This window comes from Megalobrama amblycephala, linkage group LG14, assembly GCF_018812025.1.
Source record: "Megalobrama amblycephala isolate DHTTF-2021 linkage group LG14, ASM1881202v1, whole genome shotgun sequence".
Lineage (NCBI taxonomy): Eukaryota > Metazoa > Chordata > Actinopteri > Cypriniformes > Xenocyprididae > Megalobrama > Megalobrama amblycephala.
Window position 1 is genome coordinate 5,216,597 of NC_063057.1, and position 19,459 is coordinate 5,236,055.

Sequence of the window (19,459 nt, forward strand, 5' to 3'; positions counted from 1 at the left end):
AGAAACCAAGGAAAAGCAGTCTGATTCCAGAAAAAAATTAGGAAGTAGAAGTTGTAGCGTCAAACCGATCTATGAGAGCATCTAGCAAGCCATAATTTTTTTTGTTTTGCACATTTGTAAGAGACCACAAATATTCATTATTGTTTGCAGCAGGTTCTGTCACCATAGATGTCGCCATGATTAATCGCTCTGTCACTGCGTCATCAAGCTACATCTTTGTTATTGTTTTGAATAAGCGACCTCTAGAAACTTACATACTGTGCGTTTAATGCATACTTTCTAAATAAAGTGTTAATTTCCAATTACCACACACAACTTATCTAAGAGCAAACCTAGAAAACATGGAATAAGGTTTGCTATGAAAGATGCCTTTTTGATCCAAACAAAAGAAGTGGTTTTAAATTATGTAAGAAATGCTTCAATCATACTATAAAGAAGTGTTATTGGCTTAAAATGCATATTTGCATGTCACCGTCTAGTTTTATAAATGTTTCCAGCTTCTACAAAGGTTGCTGAAAGGGCACAAGAAGGTAAAAATGAAGCGAGAAAACCACAAGCAAAAACAATGTCGTCAAAGATTGCAGAGGAAAAAAAAACAGGGTAGGCGACAAGGGAAGAACAATTTTCAGAGAAAAGATACTATTATAAAAAAGAATAGCATGGCAAAAACTTTTTGCATAGCTGATTTTATGTTGTGATTTCATTATTCTGCAATAAGGGTGTAGTAATTAATTCTTCCTCGGGTCTGTGGGAAGGAGTCGTTTCATTTCAGTGCAGTGGAGATAGTTGAGGCCCTGCATTCTAGCAAGGTCAGAAAGACATTTAACCCTGAAGAGCTTGGTCTGCCTGAAGGATTGTTAATTGTTCTGTAATGTATGTAACAGACTATGCCTCCAGGGAGTTCCTTAGTAGGACCCCAGCCACCCCATGACAGACTACAAGCCTTCTTTTCTGGAGCACAACAGGCAATCTTTTTGTGATGCGCTTTCAATGGACTGCGACAAATTTAATTTGACGGTGTGTTTAATGGATGGTTCTTCTGATTAACAACATGCCAGTTGTTCAACTGAGGAAAAAATCTAACATATCAGCAGACTCCATTACAGTTTAAAGTGTCATGACACCCCCGTTTCATTACCCTTTAAATGAGTGAGTTGTTAGGTTATGTATTGTTGTATCAGCGCATGAAGCAATAAATGAAGTGCATTCTCCTAATGAATCCCCCTCTCCCAACAAGTCCCTATTAACAGGATTCCTGACAAATGACCAACAGGAATCACTGGGTGAACTTAAAGTCCCTGTAAAGTCAATTCTGAGAATTCTTTCTAAACACTTTATAAATGTTACAAATGTATTGCTGAAACACATTACAAAGTCTGTGAATTGTGTAATGCTTAATTGTGAAGTTAGAGCGTTAAACAGTTTTTCACCAAGTCTCTGCTCAGGATTTTTTGGGCGGAGCTAAAACGGGGGTCTGATGACGCACTTGGACCCCCGAGCATAGCCCCTCCCCTAACACTATATAACTGTCGATGACGCACCGAGCGTGGCGCCTCCTCTAACTCTACAGCGGTTCACTCGCTCAATCTCGAGTGTCATTACAGTCATACAGCCCTTTGCACATTTAGCTAGTAATGCCTTCGTCACGCAAATGCATATTCCATGGTTGTTTTAATATACAATAGGCTCGGTCTCCTTATTTAAATTTCCTAAAACGATGATATGAAGGATTCTAAAGTGATCGTTCTACACCGGACAATTTTACAAACTTTCATCAGACAGCTGGAATTCACAGATAATCCGCTGTTTTTGGTGAATGTGACTGAACAGACCTCGGCCCCCCTCCCGCCTCGGCCTTCCTACCGTCCCACCGATAACCGATGATATATGGGGCCGGACAGAGTCTCTCCCGCCCCGGCCTTCAGCCTCCCGTCTCGCGGCGCCGTCATTTGTCGACTCGACAACAGTCGGCTGTTCGTGCCCACCAATGAGTGTAAGTTACTGAGTTTGCTTATGTTATAATTAGTAGGTAGTCCACAGTAACTCTACTAAAATTTGCAACCCTCTAAAAATGATTCTTTTTATATGTATCAGTATGTTTGACTCATTAGACAAGTAAGTTGAGACGGCAGCTCTCGCGAGTGGGTGTGGTTTCAGCGCCGACAGCGGACACGCCCCCAGCGTTTGAGAGCAGAGAGCACTGCCTATTTTTTCGAGATTTTGATAACTTATTTCATTTACTTGCAGATTTTTTTAATCATTTAAATTTGGCTGGGTGGTTAATAACACATTTTTCTGCGGTGTGACAAACTCAGAACACATACTTTAAAATGACTTTACAGGGACTTTAAAATGGATATGAATGATTTGATCACACAAAGTCTTCAGAGGAAACAGGACAAAAAAAATAAGAGGAACGAAACGCAACCAGGAGAAGGAAGGGAGATGATGCGATTAATTAGACAGCAGGGCCTGTATTCTTAAAGCTTGTAAGAATCTTCTCAGAAAGATCCTAATTTAGCTTAAACACTTCTATGTAGGAGTCTTAGCTTAAGAGCAATTCAGGACCAATCTGAGAGCAACTGCTACGTATTACATAGTCTTTTAAAGACTGTGATTGGTTTGTTGTCCAAAAAGGAAAAAAAAAAAGAAGATCTCTTTTAAGTAAAATGTGTATACACTGATCAGACATAACATTATGACCACCTTCCTAATATTGCGTTGGTCCCCCTTTTGCTGCCAAAACAGCGCTGACCCATCGAGGCATGCACTAAGATGAAGTCCTGTAAGTTGCGAGGTGGAGCCTCCATGGATCAGACTTGTTTGTTCAGCACATCCCACAGATGCTCGATTGGATTGAGATCTGGGGAATTTGGAGGCCAAGTCAACACCTCAAACTCCTTGTTGTGCTCCTCAAACCATTCCTGAACCATTTTTGCTTTGTGGCAGGGCGCATTATCCTGCTGAAAGAGGCCACAGCGACCAGGGAATACCGTTTCCAGGAAAGCGTGTACATGGTGTGCAATGCTTAGGTAGGTGGTACATGTCAAAGTAACATCCACATGGATGGCAGAATCCGAGGTTTCCCAGCAGAACATTGCCCAAGGCATCACACTGCCTCTGTTGGATTGCCTTCTTCCCATAGTGCATCCTGGTGCCATGTGTTCCCCAGGTAAGCGATGCACACGTACCCGTCCATCCACGTGATTCATCAGACCAGGCCACCTTCTTCCATTGCTCCGTGGTCCAGTTCTGATGTTCACCGGCACTGTTGGCACTTTCGGCGAAGGACGGGTCAGCATGGGCACCATGACGGGTCTATGCAGCCCCATACGCAATAAACTGCGATGCACTGTGTATTCTGACACCTTTCTATCAGAACCAGCATTAACTTATTGAGCAATTTGAGCTACAGTAGCTCGTCTGTTGGATCGAACCACACGAGCCAGCCTTCGCTCCCCACGTGCATCAATGAGCCCTGGCCGCCCATGACCCGGTCACCAGTTCACCACCGTTCCTTCCTTGGGCCACATTTGATAGATACTGACTTCTGCAGACCAGGAACACCCCACAAGAGCTGCAGTTTTGGAGATGCTCTGACCCAGTCGTCTAACCATCACAATTTTGCCCTTGTCAAACTCGCTCAAATCCTTATGCTTGCCCATTTTTCCTGCTTCTAACACATCAACTTTGAGGACAAAATGTTCACTCGATGCCTAATATAAACGTTATGCCTGATCGGTTTAGTTTTACTGTTTTACACACACAATATACAGTATGTCTATAAATTTTTTTTTTTCAGAGGAAACTGTTGCGCTCTCAATTGACAAAAAGTTCCTTTTCCTTCATGTGCATAGATCCATGAAAATACTTTAGCAAAACAGAAAAAAATAGCTGACCGCACACTGAATCCAAAAAAGCCTGAAGAGGTCTAGAAAGTACAAAATTTATTTTATAAATTGCATGGTACAATAAAGTGCAAAGTGCAGGTGAATTAAAAACAAAAGAGCATGAGCAGACGTTTCAGCAGATTGCTGTCCTCAGTGCTCAACACAAAGAGGGTGATTGTTTGTTGCATATTGAGCACTAAGGATAGCAATCTGCTGAAACATCTGCTCATGCCCTTTTGTTTTTATTGCACTATGCAATTTATAAAATATAAATTTTGTACTTTCTAGACCTCTCCAGTCTTTTTTGGATTCAGTGTGTGGTCAGATATTTTTTTTTTTTCTTTTCTGTTTTGCCCTTTTATTTTTCATTTACCACGCTGTTAATGTCATACTTAACATATTGGATAGGAAATGAACAGCAACACAATAACAGGTTCTGAACTGTGTGATCAGTTTGCTTATAGAAGGTTGTGACAGACCCAAATCATCACTGCTGCATACTGTTGCATTTTTCCAGTTGTCAAATATATTAACATAGTGATTACTTACTTTTCTGGCGCTATGACTTTTCTGCGCTGTTGGAGATGTTAGCGTGTCTCTAATAAAATTGGTCCCAAACATGATCCCTGCATGATCTAATGTGTAGCGTCTTATTAACTCACTGTCATGCATTGCGTGAAACACATTTCTTCTCCATCTTCACGTTTCATCCATTTTATCCGCTGCTAAAGAAACTCTTAAGCCTCTTAAATGTCCTCGTTTGTACTCCCTTACAATTTTGGACCTTAAGACCTCTTTTAAGGGTTATGCTTTCGGAATTACTTTTTTCCATGCTAGGATTTTTAGTTAATTTTAAGAGGAAATGCCCATATTTCTAAGAATTTTCTTAGAATTTTGACACTAGGAGCTACTCTTTGCAGTAATATTTTTTTTTATGAGATTAAACAAAAGACTTGTAAAACAATTGTTTGAACAGACTCATTTTGAAGCTGAATTGGAAACTCTAACGGACAAGGTTGAGGTTCTAACCACAGTAGGACCTCAGTGCTTCTAACCACAGTGGGGCCTCAGTGGCTCTAACCACAGTAGGACCTCAGTGCTTCTAACCACAGTGGGGCCTCAGGGCTTCTAACCACAGTGGGGCCTCAGCGCTGTTGGTGACTGACATCCTGTAGATTCCAAAGAAACAAGGCGTAAAGGAAACAGGTGTCCCTCGCAGTTAGATTAAGTAGATGTAAGAAGTAGAGCAAAATGTATGCATCTCTCGCTTTGCAAATAGCAAGGTGTTGAAACCACAAACGGCAAATTGCCATCAAAAAGATGTATTTTATGCTTCACAGCAAAAACTTGCTATAGAACAACAGAATGAGATGGCCTAAGATGGATTCGTCTCAAGGTCAACCTGTATCTGGGGATGTTAAGCTTGATTTCTATGTCCAAATAAGAAAAGCTTACGGTAAAGGAAAAAAAAAATCTCTAACCTCTGCCAGCTATAAAAATGTAATGCTTGTATTAGAACGGGGGTCTTATTCGTGAACCTCACTAAACAAGTCTCAGAGTAAATTATTTATACATATACATATCCTATTATCTTGAGCCTCAAGAGCATCGGGACCTGAACTGAGCTTGGCTGGACTCCCCTTTGACATTTCTAACCAACGGGCAGCGCTCTCAATCTGAACAATCTGAATCTTTTGATTTGAGCGGATTGTGTAGATGTGTGTTGGAGTAATTAGTTATTTAGGGGGAATATAACATGCCAAATACATGCCAAAAACGTCCCCCAACCCAGGCATGCCATTGACACGGGTGATGGGGGGGGTCATGACCCCTGCAGTTTTGAAAAGAAAGTAATCGCCCCCAGCACTTGTGATAAAGGCTGCTTCAGTGAGCCACAAACAGCTACAAAGTTTATATCATCTTTTGGCTTAGGATATTTTCTTTCAAATGAGACCATTTTAACGTTTCTGTGAGCTTTCGTTCGTAAATAATCAACTGTTTTGTCGCTGATGTACAAAACAGGAAATGCGATATCCAAACCATCGATCAAAGCATGCTAGCGTTTTCCAAGGACATGTCGATGGTATATAAATAATGTCCAGAACTCAGAGTTTGCATGGACATATGTCAATGTTGTGGCAAAATAAAAATGACTCTCACCAAGATTTTGTATGAGAAGCTTTTCAATTCGAGTAGGCCAAATTCAGGCAGAAATCCCCAAAATGGTCCCAGTACTTAGGAGGTTAATAATCAGGCAAGTTTAATATGTGATGGTGGTGGTCTGGTATCTGGAAATCTGATCTTACCATCTGGGCTTTTGCTTACAGTTTGGTCCCCCCCCCCACTTTGAAAATGTCTCCTGCACCCCTGCCCTCACCCTTGTAACAACATGAGGGTGAGCAAATGTTGACCAAATGTTCATTGTGACAACTCTCAAGCTGCACTTTCTAAGTAATTCTGTGAGCGCAGAAAGTGGTACAATTGGCAGTCTTGTGTGTGTATTGTTTTGGATATATTTACCTGTTTCAAATTTGTTATTTGCTTGCTTTTAAGGTAATGCCATAAATGCTTGAATATAAAAATACTTAAATGATTATGAAACGGAGGAGTACCTGCAGTACTTCCTTTGTTTATTATAAGTTAGAATGATTAAGCAACAGTTGTGAAAGTTAGGTTCTTGAGTTTCATGCTTTAGTAACCAACCACATAGGTTAACAAAAGGGTACACACAGAGGTGAAGAGAAAGTGTTGCAACCTCAAGCGGAGGTGAGACAGGCAAAGACTACAGCGAAGAAGAGGAAGAGGGCTAGAAGAAGACAGCAGCATAAGCAACAGAGGAAGGACATCCGGCTTATTAGCATGAGTTTCAGAGACTGATAAGCTTGCAGCAGGAAGATTGGATCATACAGGACATTGCAGAATTGTTAAGCAGTGTTGGGCTCGTTACTCAAAATGTAATTTGTTGTTAGTTGCTTATTGTTATTTATTGTTTATTGCTAGTTACTCCTTTCAAAAATACTATTATTCATTTACTTATTACTTTCTGGCAACAGTAATTAGTTACAATACTAGTTATATTACTTTTTCCTTCACACCCCACAGAAGTTGTAATTGTGTATCTTCCACATAAAATTCTTCTAAAATGTTACTAACAAAATATTTCCGCCTCATCATTTGACCAAAATCCACATTAGATTGCAGTCAGAAGTTATTACAAACAGTGATTGATAGTGACTTAAGTAAAAGTGTTGTATTAATCTCATTGTCATGTGTAACGTGAAGCTAATTGTAGCTATAATTTCTCTATTAACCATATATGATTATATTTTATGATGTATTTTATTAAAAGAAATCACATAAGTTTGTGATGGATCCAGATTGGGGAAAAAAAAAAAAAAATGTGTTTTTCTTGATATAATCAATCATTTAACCAAATATATATCATTTATTGTAATCATTTATTGTTTTCTTTTCTTATAAAAAGGCCTTTCGAGGGCTTCGTTGCTGACTGGTATGTTTTTCTAAAAAGCTGCTGTGCACGTACACATTTTCTGAAAGCTTCTTTTGTCATATGTAAATGCTAGGGTGTTAAAGTACCAATATATCTACAAAAATTAGACACGTAGCCAGTACAAGGGCCAAAATACATTGTAATAGGTCTTTTTCTTCACAGATGTATCCGATTTCCACAAAATGAGGAACTGATACCTCGTTTGTCCATCTGACTTTGAAAGACTGTACTTTGTACTAGCGAAATGCAGAGACAGCTATATTATTTTTGATTCACTTCAATAGCTTTTGTGGTTTAATGATGTCTGGGTTTTGGGTATAAAGAAGGGCCCTGCTTCTCTTCTGTATTTTCAGTCACTATTTGATATCTTTCGATAGTGACTTACATAGTTAGACTTATAGATTTATACTTAAACTTAAACTGATTAACATATTTGGATTGGACGAAGATTACTAAAATTGATTAAGATTATTACTAATATTTTACTTTGATAATAGTATGTATGTCAAACTCCAATATTTCAGAGATATTGGAAGTTGATTGATAATTGTTTGTATTATTCTGTTATGATAATTGTCATTTATTAAATTTAGACTTTTTTTCATTAAAAATTAATTTCTATGATTATTTTCTGATTATATTTTGTTAAGCAATAAAATCAGTTTAATCATCTGACCTTGGATCTCCTAATTGCATCAGTTTGTAAGAATTTTTCGTTTTCGAAAAATATTTTTAATTATAGTAATATAATTTATATCGGGATCAGATGGATGTGGGTGGGCATTGTCGTGGAGACGGCTCTAACAAATATGAACTGTACTAATAAATTTCTGCCAAAAGAACCAATTCATCAGAGAGAACTTAGGGTTGATATGGTTGATTTGATCACTCAAGGTTTGCAAAAAGAACAAGACAAAATCAAGAAGAAACAGGATGAGAAAGAGAAGAACCACTAGAGTGGTAGGAATAAATGCTTAAAATACTGAGACAGCAACAGAGAATTTGAAATTGATTATGCTTATTAAACAATCATATACGTCGAATACTTTTATGTGTGACCTGGAACAGATTACAAACGAGGTTGAAGCTTTGACTTCAAAAGCTTCAGCGCCGGTTGAATCTGAAAATTGTGTTTAAGGGCTAAAAGGTTAAAATGATGCTTGAAAAGATGTATGTTTTTATCTTTTATATCTAGAGGTGTTCATGCAAACTAACCAAGATGTATGTTTTATTTGCTGAACAAGAAGTATTAAGGGGAACTGATACTAACCAAGATGTACTGTATGTTTTATCTTTCATATCTAGAGGTGTTCATGCAAACTAACCAATATGTATGTTTTTATCTTTCATATCTAGAGGTGTTAATGCAAACTAACCAAGATGTATGTTTTATTTGCTGAACAAGAAGTATTAAGGGGAACTGATACTAACCAAGATGTATGTTTTATCTTTCATATCTAGGTGTTAATGCAAACTAACCAAGATGTATGTTTTTATCTTTCATATCTAGGTGTTAATGCAAACTAACCAAGATGTATGTTTTTATCTTTCATATCTAGAGGTGTTAATGCAAGCTAACCAAGATGTATGTTTTATTTGCTGAACAAGAAGTATTAAGGGGAACTGGTACTAACCAAGATATATGTTTTTATCTTTCATATCTAGAGGTGTTAATGCAAACTAACCAAGATGTATGTTTTTATCTTTCATATCTAGAGGTGTTAATGCAAGCTAACCAAGATGTATGTTTTATTTGCTGAGCAAGAAGTATTAAGGGGAACTGGTACTAACCAAGATATATGTTTTTATCTTTCATATCTAGAGGTGTTAATGCAAACTAACCAAGATGTATGTTTTCATTTTCTGAACTAGAAGTGTTAAAGGGAACCAGTGCGAAGGTCTTAAAGTTCAAGTGATTAAAATGTGTTAAAATTCGTAGAAGTGGCGTAGCTTGCAAAAGGTATTGGCAAACAGGCTGCAGTTGACCTTTGTATCTTATACTTTGCATACAACATGAGATTGTGAGGTATTAGGAACTGAATTCATGCTTACAAATAAGGAAATGTTTACGTTAGGAAAAGGAAGTGATCTTTGAAGACATATATACATACATACATACACATATATATACACATATATACATATATATTAGGGCTGGACAATAATTCAATATCAATATATATCGCGATATAATTTTTTTCGATAACGGTGATATGATTTTTAAACAAATTTCCGGTATTTCGATATATACATTACAGCATCACTGACTTGAGGCGCAGCCTTTAGAAAGAGCAGAACGCGATTGGCTATTTGCGTGATGATGTACACCACAGAGACATTAAACACCAGCCTCACCAGTTGTACGCTAAGATCAAACGTGAACGCGGCAAGTTTTACAAAATGAGTACACCTGATGCAAATGCGACGGAACAAGCTTCCACAACTTGATGAAAATATGTGTGCATAACTACACCATGCTGGTTAATGTTTGGTGCAGGAGAATGTGTGAAATAAAAACTTTAAACACGGATACTTTATTCTGTATGAGCTATGTGTCACGTGGCTAGTGTTATTAAACTCATCGCGGAGCTCCGTGCTGAAACCGAGCATATGCACGCTCCGCCTGTATATCATAAAAACAATCGTATTTTTCATGTGTTCGTATTCAAACTCCAGTTCTGACCGCATCGCGAGCAAAATACAAACAACACACGTGCTGTGCTGAGGGAAACAGCCTACGGCTTGCGTATTTGAACGCAGCTAGAGCAGGCAGAGGTGAATGAACAGCACTTTTGTGACATTTAAATTCTCCGCTGTAATGCGATGTCATGGCGAACATATTTTCCATTTGTGCTGGTAGATTACAGCAAAACAATCCACTTCCGAGAGAAGTGATGCTTCCTCATGCATAATACTGCAATTATAATCTTATGCATACTATAGCGCAGTGATTGGATTAAATTAGCTTTATGTCATGAATATATATGTCGAGATTCGCTCTAAACAGTCTATGTCAGCATGTTCGACCATGCCCATACTTGGGCCGAAAGTACACGATTACGTCAGATTTTGTGACGTTGCTCCGACTCAGCTTTTCAAACAGGAAGACAGAAATCGCTATGAAAAATGTAAAAATAACTATTTTTCACTTATGAATAACATTGAGTACCTTTAGTGTTTTCAATGATGTGCAGCCTATACATATCTGTTTACATCTCAAAAAAAGTGTTTTGGGGTTTCATGACCCTTTAAGAATAATAAAATCAGCCTACGTTATAGTTTAATGTTAAAGATATTAATATTACTAAAGTGAGTGAGTCTTATGTTTATTTTTATGTTTGTATGAAGGCTAAATACATATAAAAGCTGAAAAAATTTATTTGTACTGTTTTTATTTCTAAAATATTATATAGTTTTATAGGAAGAGATTTCATAGATTTGGCAAATTCATTTTTCAGACGTTTGTAGGTACAGACATCCGTTGTGGCCGTTCTTGGCAGTTTTTCTGAGGCTATTATATAGTTCATATCGATATCGGAATTATATCGTATCGACCGAAATCAAGAATTATATCGTGATATAAATTTTGGCCATATCGTCCAGCCCTAATATATATATATATATATATATATATATATATATATATATATATATATATATATATATATATATATATATATATATATATATACACACATATGAAATTGTACAACAGAAGATCACCATACCTCGGGTGAAGACTCTCACTTTTATGTTTTTTGTATTTTTATTCTGTATCTTGTTATTAAAACGAAACCATTGTATTTGGTGATTCGTAAACCTCTCTAAACAAGTCTCAGAGTGAAATTACTTATACATAAACTATTATCGATACCTGTAATTTACTCATTAAATTTGCCTCAAGAGCATCGGACCCTGACTGAGCTGGTGTGGACTCCACCTTGAAACCTCTAATCATCATACAACGCTCTCAATCCAAGGTAAGACCAAATCTTTTGATGCAGTAAAGGATTGTATGGATGTGTATTTGATTAATTGGAGGTTGAGGGGGATAACAAATACAACAGCATCCATGTAATGCCAGAGTAAAATAATACCACAATGGCATTCAGATCATTTTTTCTACTGACAAAATCAATGTAATGGCAATATTTCTTTCCTCTGAATGCAAGCTTCTGCATATTCCATGCTTGCCTGCTGCACTGGTGACTTCATGTGCCTGGCTGTGCGAGTCGTGAAAATTATGAAAATAAATCTAGGAATTATGGATGGTTAGACATCAAATCACTAAGGGTTGAGGCATCAAAAGTAACTAAATAACAAGCTGTTTTATGGAAGGTAACTGTAATTTTACTAGTAATTAGTTACACTACTAGTTACTTCGCAACAATGTTGATGAGTAAGAGTTTAGCTGATTTTAACTTTTATTTTGCATCAACTGTTTTGTATTGTAACCAATAAAATAAGTGTTTTTATTGTTACAATTGCCTTCTGTGAGACTTTACTTATAACTACAAACCGAGCCTCAAAAAAGAACAAACCTACGGCATTCCTGAAGTACTTCAACCTGCTGGCATGGTAAGGTATGGTTTAGGCTAGATTTGTCTATGCTTACCCTACCTGAATAATCATGGGGTTAAAGGTGTAAGATAAAAGGTCACACCAACTAACAGTTTGTATACCTTTGGGGTGCTCTCTCGCTGTCTGATTATGTAGTTGAGGTTGTTCGTGATGTGTGTGTCCAGACCGCGGGCCAGGTTCCAAGGTTTGCAGATCCAGTGGTTTTCCAGTCCTCTAAAAGTATCATTGACAAACATTATACACTACATTATACACTACAAACAATAATAGACAATACATAAGCTTGATGTTTTAGACTTAATTTTAGGACCATCCTTTATGCAGAATGTCATATTAGACTAAAAGAGGTTCATAAATGTTCATTCCTTAATGAAGAATGAAATGTTTTCTTTAAAAAACAGTGTATAGAAATTGTGAGAAGAAAATTAAATGTTGGGGAATATTATAAAACAATTGTAGAATTATTTTGCTTATATTATGGCCGATGCGACTGTGGTTACAAGGGTCAAATGTATCTGAGAAGTTAGCTTGGCCACTATTTTGCTTAGTCTTGGATTTTTCCAGTAGACAGCAGGTGGCTATGAAATGAAGACCATTACAAAAGGTGTCACGTGAAGGCTTCTTGCTTCTGGGGAGTGTTGTTACAATGCTACATTTTGCCTATGAGAAAGGGTTGACCGTCAATTGGCAGAATCAGGGAGTAAGGCAAAAACCATATGCTGGTTTAGAACTTTGTTGTGGTAAAAACTGGAGGGGTCAATCTTACCAGAGAATGGTATTATGCCACTTTGTTTGGGAAATAACAGATAAGAAAAATGTGAGAACTGCTCCCTAGCCAGAGACAAATTCAGAAGAACAGCTGGCATTTCACTTTGTTGCTTGACAATAAAGTTAACGCTTCTGAGACCTGGAACTTCGACTCTGAGACCAGAACTGAAGGGATACTGAGACACCACGACATTTACCACGACAGTTTCAGCCTTGAAAACAGGTAAAAACATCTACATATATGACATGGAGAAACTGTAGAAGAGGGTGGAGAACACTTTCTGCAGAATGTGCTTGTGAAAGACTGATATATATCAAAGATTTGAAGCATACCACTGCCTGTGTTTTATTCTTCCCATGTACGTGAGAATCGATCTGGATAGCACGGATTGAACAGAGCAAAGTTTGTGGGAAAAGAGTTTGCTACTACCATAATTTACTATAGGAAAATATTATACCGGAAACTCGAAAATTCGAAAAACTTCGAAAATTCTAGTGTTTTTTTATTGTTATTTTTTTAATGGAATATTCCGGTATTTATTATAAATGATTTATCCATGCACACCATTATTTTTATTTAGTCACATGCCCTCATAATCTTTAATCAAAATAACTTCCTCCTTCCCTCTTGTAGCATCATCTCTTCTCAACCTGTCACTCACATGAAATCACAGCAAATGCAAACCATATCCATCCAATCCAACCAATTCCCAACATATTTTTCTTGTTCAAGAAGCCATTTCACTCAGTCTTTTCTTCTCTATTGAGACATATCCATCACAACTTCCGTTTCATGCAGATTATTTTTTATGCTCATGTCGAAATCTGATACTTTGCAAAGTGCTATGTTTTAGGAAGTTCAAAAGTGTATCTAACAACACAGAAGGAAAGGGAACAACAGTATGCTTTAATTAGATCTGTCACATGATTAAGAAGTCTAGACTTTTGGAAGAGAATAACAATGAGAAACAGAAGAAAATCTATTTTCTGCAACTATGACATTTTTAAATATAAATGTGTGCATTTTTCCATTCAGGCAGAATCTCGGCCGTCTCTCGTTTACCTTAAGCTCATTCAGTTAGATAACAGTGTAAGAGAATTTCTACCACAATCAGTTACCAATGAGTTTTTCCTGCACTATGATCACACAGACACTCACCTCTCCTGCCTTTGCTGGTAATGTCTGATGAACTGAGGCAGCTCAGTCTGTAGATTAAAGGTCTTGGGGAGCCACAGAGCCCCCTGACCTCCCCTGGCTCTCCGTGCCACAGATGCCAGGCAGTCTTTAGTGGTCAGCACAGTCTCACAGGGGAACTGGTTGAGCAGGACGTGAGGCCGTTCCTCACTCAGTTTCCTAAGACTCAACAAAACCACTTAAGTAAAACAAGAAAAGTAAGAATAGATCACCAATTGCCAAGAGAGACAGACTAAAGTGTGTGGGTCAGGTTTTGCCCAAATTGCAGAACATTTGTTGACCGTACGTCCTCAACAAGGATATAAAACCTGAAATTGCCCACAACCAAGTAAGCCAAGTAATGAACAATGTCTTAGTTAAAATGTAAAATTGCAAAAAGGTTTGCATGAGGGTTGGGTCTAGGGATAGGATTGAAGTGTGCATGTGTATGTGAGCGTGCTCACCGATAATCTCGGATATGGGAGAAGGCCCAGATTATGTCAGCCTCTTCCTTGTTTTCAGTGAATTTGAAACGTGGATGTTTCAGATGGTCTAAAACCTGCTTCATCTCAGCGTAGACCCTGATTTGTGCATACAGGAATAAAAGTGAATACTGGAATATTTCAGAAAATAAATAAATCAAAATGAATATAGCCATTTATGTCCGAGACTTATGAGCCGAGACTCATCTGCCATTAAGTGTTGTGTGTATGAACTGTATTGATCCCACCTTTGGGGGAAAGCATATGGAAAACAGTTTAAAAGAGAGTGTCAGGACAAACTCTAGTCTACAGTTGCTCTGCAGACCAACTCGTCTTTGTATCTCTGATAATAAAGTCTTAGTACTCTAACGTGTCATAAACCTCCCCCTGTTTTAGCATTCTGGTCATTCACACCTCTGATTTGAAATGGGGGTGTAAAGCTGTGGAAAAGTGGGAGTATAGAGAGTGGGAAGAGGGGGACAACACACAAAAAAACAGATTTACAACACACTCATTATGCAGACAAATGATTATTAAAATATGAGTGGAGAAATAAAAAAACAAACAGAGTTGGAGGCATCTTGAAGTATTTAAAAAACATTATTAGAGACTACTAACAACTATCACAAACAAATCAAATGCGTCTGATAAATTATTCTCAGAAATAACAAATATGAATTATAACTTTGAGCTATTGATCTATGTAAAAATATTAGGAAGAATAGGTCTAATATTTTAATTACATTTACAAGCACTATAACCTCTGAACAAATGACACACATCAGTTTAACACAGAAGGAATAAAGGCATAGTTACTTTGTAGTACATTCTTCTTTGAATTTTCGGTCTACATTGTCTTGTGGGTTTCAGAATAACTGTCATCGCATTCATGATCAGATGCATGTACCGCTGTATAGTCCTTATTTGCACATTTTTCAATTGAAGAAGACATGATGAAATATGCGTGCATATACATTGGTGGTTCGTGTTGAAGCAGGAGAGTATATGAAATATGTCCATAAAAACTTGAAACACTGGACTCTCTGTGATTTGTGTTGTTAAACAAAAATATCTTGATTTGTGTTCCACAGATAAATGAAGGTCTTACTTGGGTCTCGTGACCCTTTAAATCCTTGCAGTTTTTTTTAAACCTCCCCGGACTTAAAGGAGAAAGAATGTTTATATCTAGACAGAGAACACAACTGCTCACTCTGTGACCAAAGATTTACAGGTGTTCATTAAATGGCTGTAAATAATTGCATGCAGACATTCCAGATCATCATTTACAAACACACACACACACACACACACACACACACACACACACACACACACACACACACACACACACACACACACACACACAACTTTGTGGGGTCCAAATGACCAAATAAAATCAGGAATTTATGACATTGTGGGGTCCTTTTGACAAAATCAAAGTTTTGTATTTATTTTGTCCTCAACACACTATTTTCAACTTTTTATAAAGAGAACAAATACATTTATAGAAATTAAATCAAACGACAAACAATTATACAAAAGCACAACTTAGTCTTAGACTATAATGATGATGTAGGCGAAGAGAAGATAAAGGTTTATGTTTTAACATCTTAATTTTTTTTTATAGAAACAATATATTTTTGAGTGAAGATTTTAAATGTCCATAATTAATAATTTAATTAGAAATATTGTAATCATTTATTGTTCTATGTTTTTATGATTTCTATGGCAAATGTACACTGTTTCTCTCATGAAAGGGCTTTTAGGGCTACATTAATGACTATTGTGTTTTTCTAAGTCTGCTGCACATGTACACACTTTCTGAAAGTTTCCTTTGTCATATGTACAGTAAATGCTAGGGTGTTAAAGTACAAATATCTTTTAAAAGGTCGTGTCTGCAAAAGTAGACATGTGGGTGGTTTGATCAAAGGCCAAGGGATTTTGTCTTCACAGATATATCTGATGTTTACAAAAAGAGGAGCTGATACCTCGTTTATCCATCTATTGAACCTGCAAAATGCTGAGATAATTGTATTATTTTTTATTTGCTTTAATGTCTCTTGTGGTTTAATGATGTTTGTGAAGGCCAAAAGAGGAACTTGTTGATGCCTGGTTTTTGTGGATGCCCACTTTTCCCCTGAATATTCAGTCACCATCCGATATCTTCTAAATAGTGACTCAATTTCTGCTCTTTGCATATCAACGAGATCTTGTCAGACTTTGTTCTTCATAGGCAAGATCATTTCACTCAGACTTTTAGATTTGTAATTAAACTGAGTAACATTATATTTGGATTTATTAAGATTTTACTAAAGATTAAGATTACTGGTGAATCCAAAATGGTTAATATTCATTTATTCATTTATGCATATTCATGTATTCATATTCTATGTTAATCATTCATTATTAATCATTATTAATCACTCATTATCATTTATTGCTTATGATTTATAATGCTACTTATGATTTCAAGTATTCATATAATCTATAATCACTTATATTCAAGTATAACCACATTTTTACTCATTATTATGCTCTTTTGTTATTTTGATCTTCATTGTGCTTCTTTCACTTGTTGAACTCTGTGACTTTGAAGTTCTAAGTGAACTTTACGTTTTCTAGGTAAAAGAGGGTTTGGTACCTTTGTGGTCGAGTTGGGCTCCTGCCAAAATTTTACTCGAACGTAGATGTTCTCAGAATTGATCACATGTTGTACTTTTTCTGCAATAATATTTTGTATCTCTGTATTCACTTAACTTGTTATTTTATTGTTCCGATGAAGGTGTTAACCCACCCTCTTTGGGCCTATTTTTGGGTGTTTTTACTTCCTTTGATAATGTCAATCGTCACGAGACCATAAAAATTACCCAATGACTGTTTGGATAGCAGGAAACTATCAAATGTCATTAATTTCTTTAAATCCTCCAAAACAACAGAAATGGTTCATTCTGACCTTTATCAATCCAAACAAGACCTGGGGCCTGTACCATGATGGTAGTTGAACAAACTCAGGGTTATAGGATTAGTTTTGAGTTGACAAAACCAAACCACTCCAATCCGGCTTTGTTGGTACCATGATGCTGATCATCAACTTTCTCTGTCAACTCAGACTTTGATCCTGAGTTTGTGGAGCACACGCACATGAATCCGTGACGTCAGTGGCAAACAGCCAGCACGAATCAAAACTCTTTTGCTGAAAATGAAGAATTTAAACGTATTTACACTAATGGAAAATACTTGTCTGTGAAAGAGGACAAAGTAAAAGAAATGATCTTTCTCTATCAGTGCAAGTGAAAGTTGTGAAGTTAGTTTATATAGTTGATAATATATAGCGATAGAGACTTAAACATACAAGGTCATTTTTAAAGAGTATATTTACACCTTATTTAGGCCTATATTACATATGATCTATATATATTAATATTCATTGAAACTAAGTGCTTAATAACAACTGTTACACTAAACTTGAGTGTGTGTAATTGATTAATAAAAATATAGATCATATAATTATACAAATCATATATAAATTATATTATCATTAAAACCAGACAATTTCATTGTTAAATATTTGTTTTTACTATATAATGACCTTTAATTTGGAGGAAGAGAAACTGAGGGAGTGACTTTATTGTGTTGGGTGTGTCAGTGTCACTTAGCTTACATCTGATTGGTCCAATTTCAGTTTCAGATCTCTAACCCAGAACATAACCTGCCCCGAGGCAGGTTAGCCATGGAGTGTAAGTTAACATGGTGATGAACACCGCTAAAAGTCAAGTTACTTTCATGGTACCTAAAACCCAGGATTGGCGCAAACTAATCTGAAACTTAAGTTTTTCCCAATCTTAGGGTATAAAACCTGGCTTGTTCTCTCAATTGGTACCCTTTCCTGCTATCCTGACTTGCATCTTGCCGTCTCGTTGGCGCCATTTCTAATAATTTTCTTGCGAATTACTATACTCAGATTTCAGAATGTTCTTATCATAGATGTCCGATTTCTGATTTTTATTTTACCTTTTGGTTTTATTAAATATTTTCATTATAGATTGAAGTCTTCGTGTGAGGCTAAATTTAATTGAAATGAATAAATAATTTTTTTTCAACGTCATCAACTGCCTGGATCTCATTTTCTCAAGTTTTTGCATCAATTACTACTAACATTTTTCTTTGAATACTCTTGCACTTTAATATTTCAGATATATTGGAAGTTGATTGATAACTCTTAATCTGTTATGATAATTTTCATTTATTAAATTTACATTTTTATCATTCAAAATCAATTATGTCTATCATTTATTTTCTGATTAAAGTTTATTAAGAAATAAAATCAATTTAATCATCTGACCGTGGATCTCCTGAATGCATCAAATGATTAAAAGGTTATAAATAAAAATAAATAAATAAATAAATAAAAAAAATTAAGGCTAGACACTTTTCATGCAGAAATAATTTTGACATGGAAACAAGACTTTACAGTTGCAATCACCAAAATGAGACAATACCCGAGACACTGAACACAGACTTACTTCAGAACTTTTCCATCTGGAACACAATAAGGCTGGATGTCAACAGGAAGCTTCTCCTTGTTCTCCTGTAGAATCGTCTAGAAAAGTGCAGTGATGTCAAGAGAAAATGATACTTAATGATTGAACTGGATCAGAATGATGCCCACAAAAACACCTAGACAGTCTGACATATCACAAGTAGGAATGCCAACAACCAAATAAGATTTCACATAGACAAACACTCCCAAAGCAATTAATATTTTAAAGATGATTAAATCCACTCACTTCATAGTAAAGGTCAGACGGTTCCCGGATGTCATCGCTCACGGCCTCAAGGTCATCGGGTAGCCATGGCAACAGGCGGCATCTCCTCATCAAAGCATCCGCCTCGCCATATGCGAAATCACGCGTCACCTCATCTGATCAAATCAAAGGCAGAAGTTTGAATAAAATGACTTTATAATGAAGGGTTGGATTTACAATAACTTCCTCTTATTATTTAACAGATAGGGAATCATAGTTCCCTTAAATTCATTGCATCTAGATATTCA

The 19,459-nt window shown here is 36.6% G+C and overlaps 1 protein-coding gene across 3 annotated transcripts in view; it reads right to left on the reverse strand.

The window, feature by feature from the left end:
• Positions 1–19,459, reverse strand: part of ttll12 (tubulin tyrosine ligase-like family, member 12) — a 49,935-nt gene that overhangs the window by 6,419 nt on the left and 24,057 nt on the right. For 2 of the 3 annotated variants that reach the window (XM_048154665.1, XM_048154666.1), the window contains exons 6-10: positions 19,194–19,327; positions 18,930–19,006; positions 14,389–14,505; positions 13,910–14,110; positions 12,084–12,195 (exon numbers count right to left, since the gene is read on the reverse strand). In XM_048154665.1, the coding sequence (XP_048010622.1) occupies positions 12,084–12,195; positions 13,910–14,110; positions 14,389–14,505; positions 18,930–19,006; positions 19,194–19,327 (641 nt within the window). The remainder of the gene's footprint in view (positions 1–12,083; positions 12,196–13,909; positions 14,111–14,388; positions 14,506–18,929; positions 19,007–19,193; positions 19,328–19,459) is intronic. The other variant, XM_048154664.1, reaches the window with a different exon arrangement.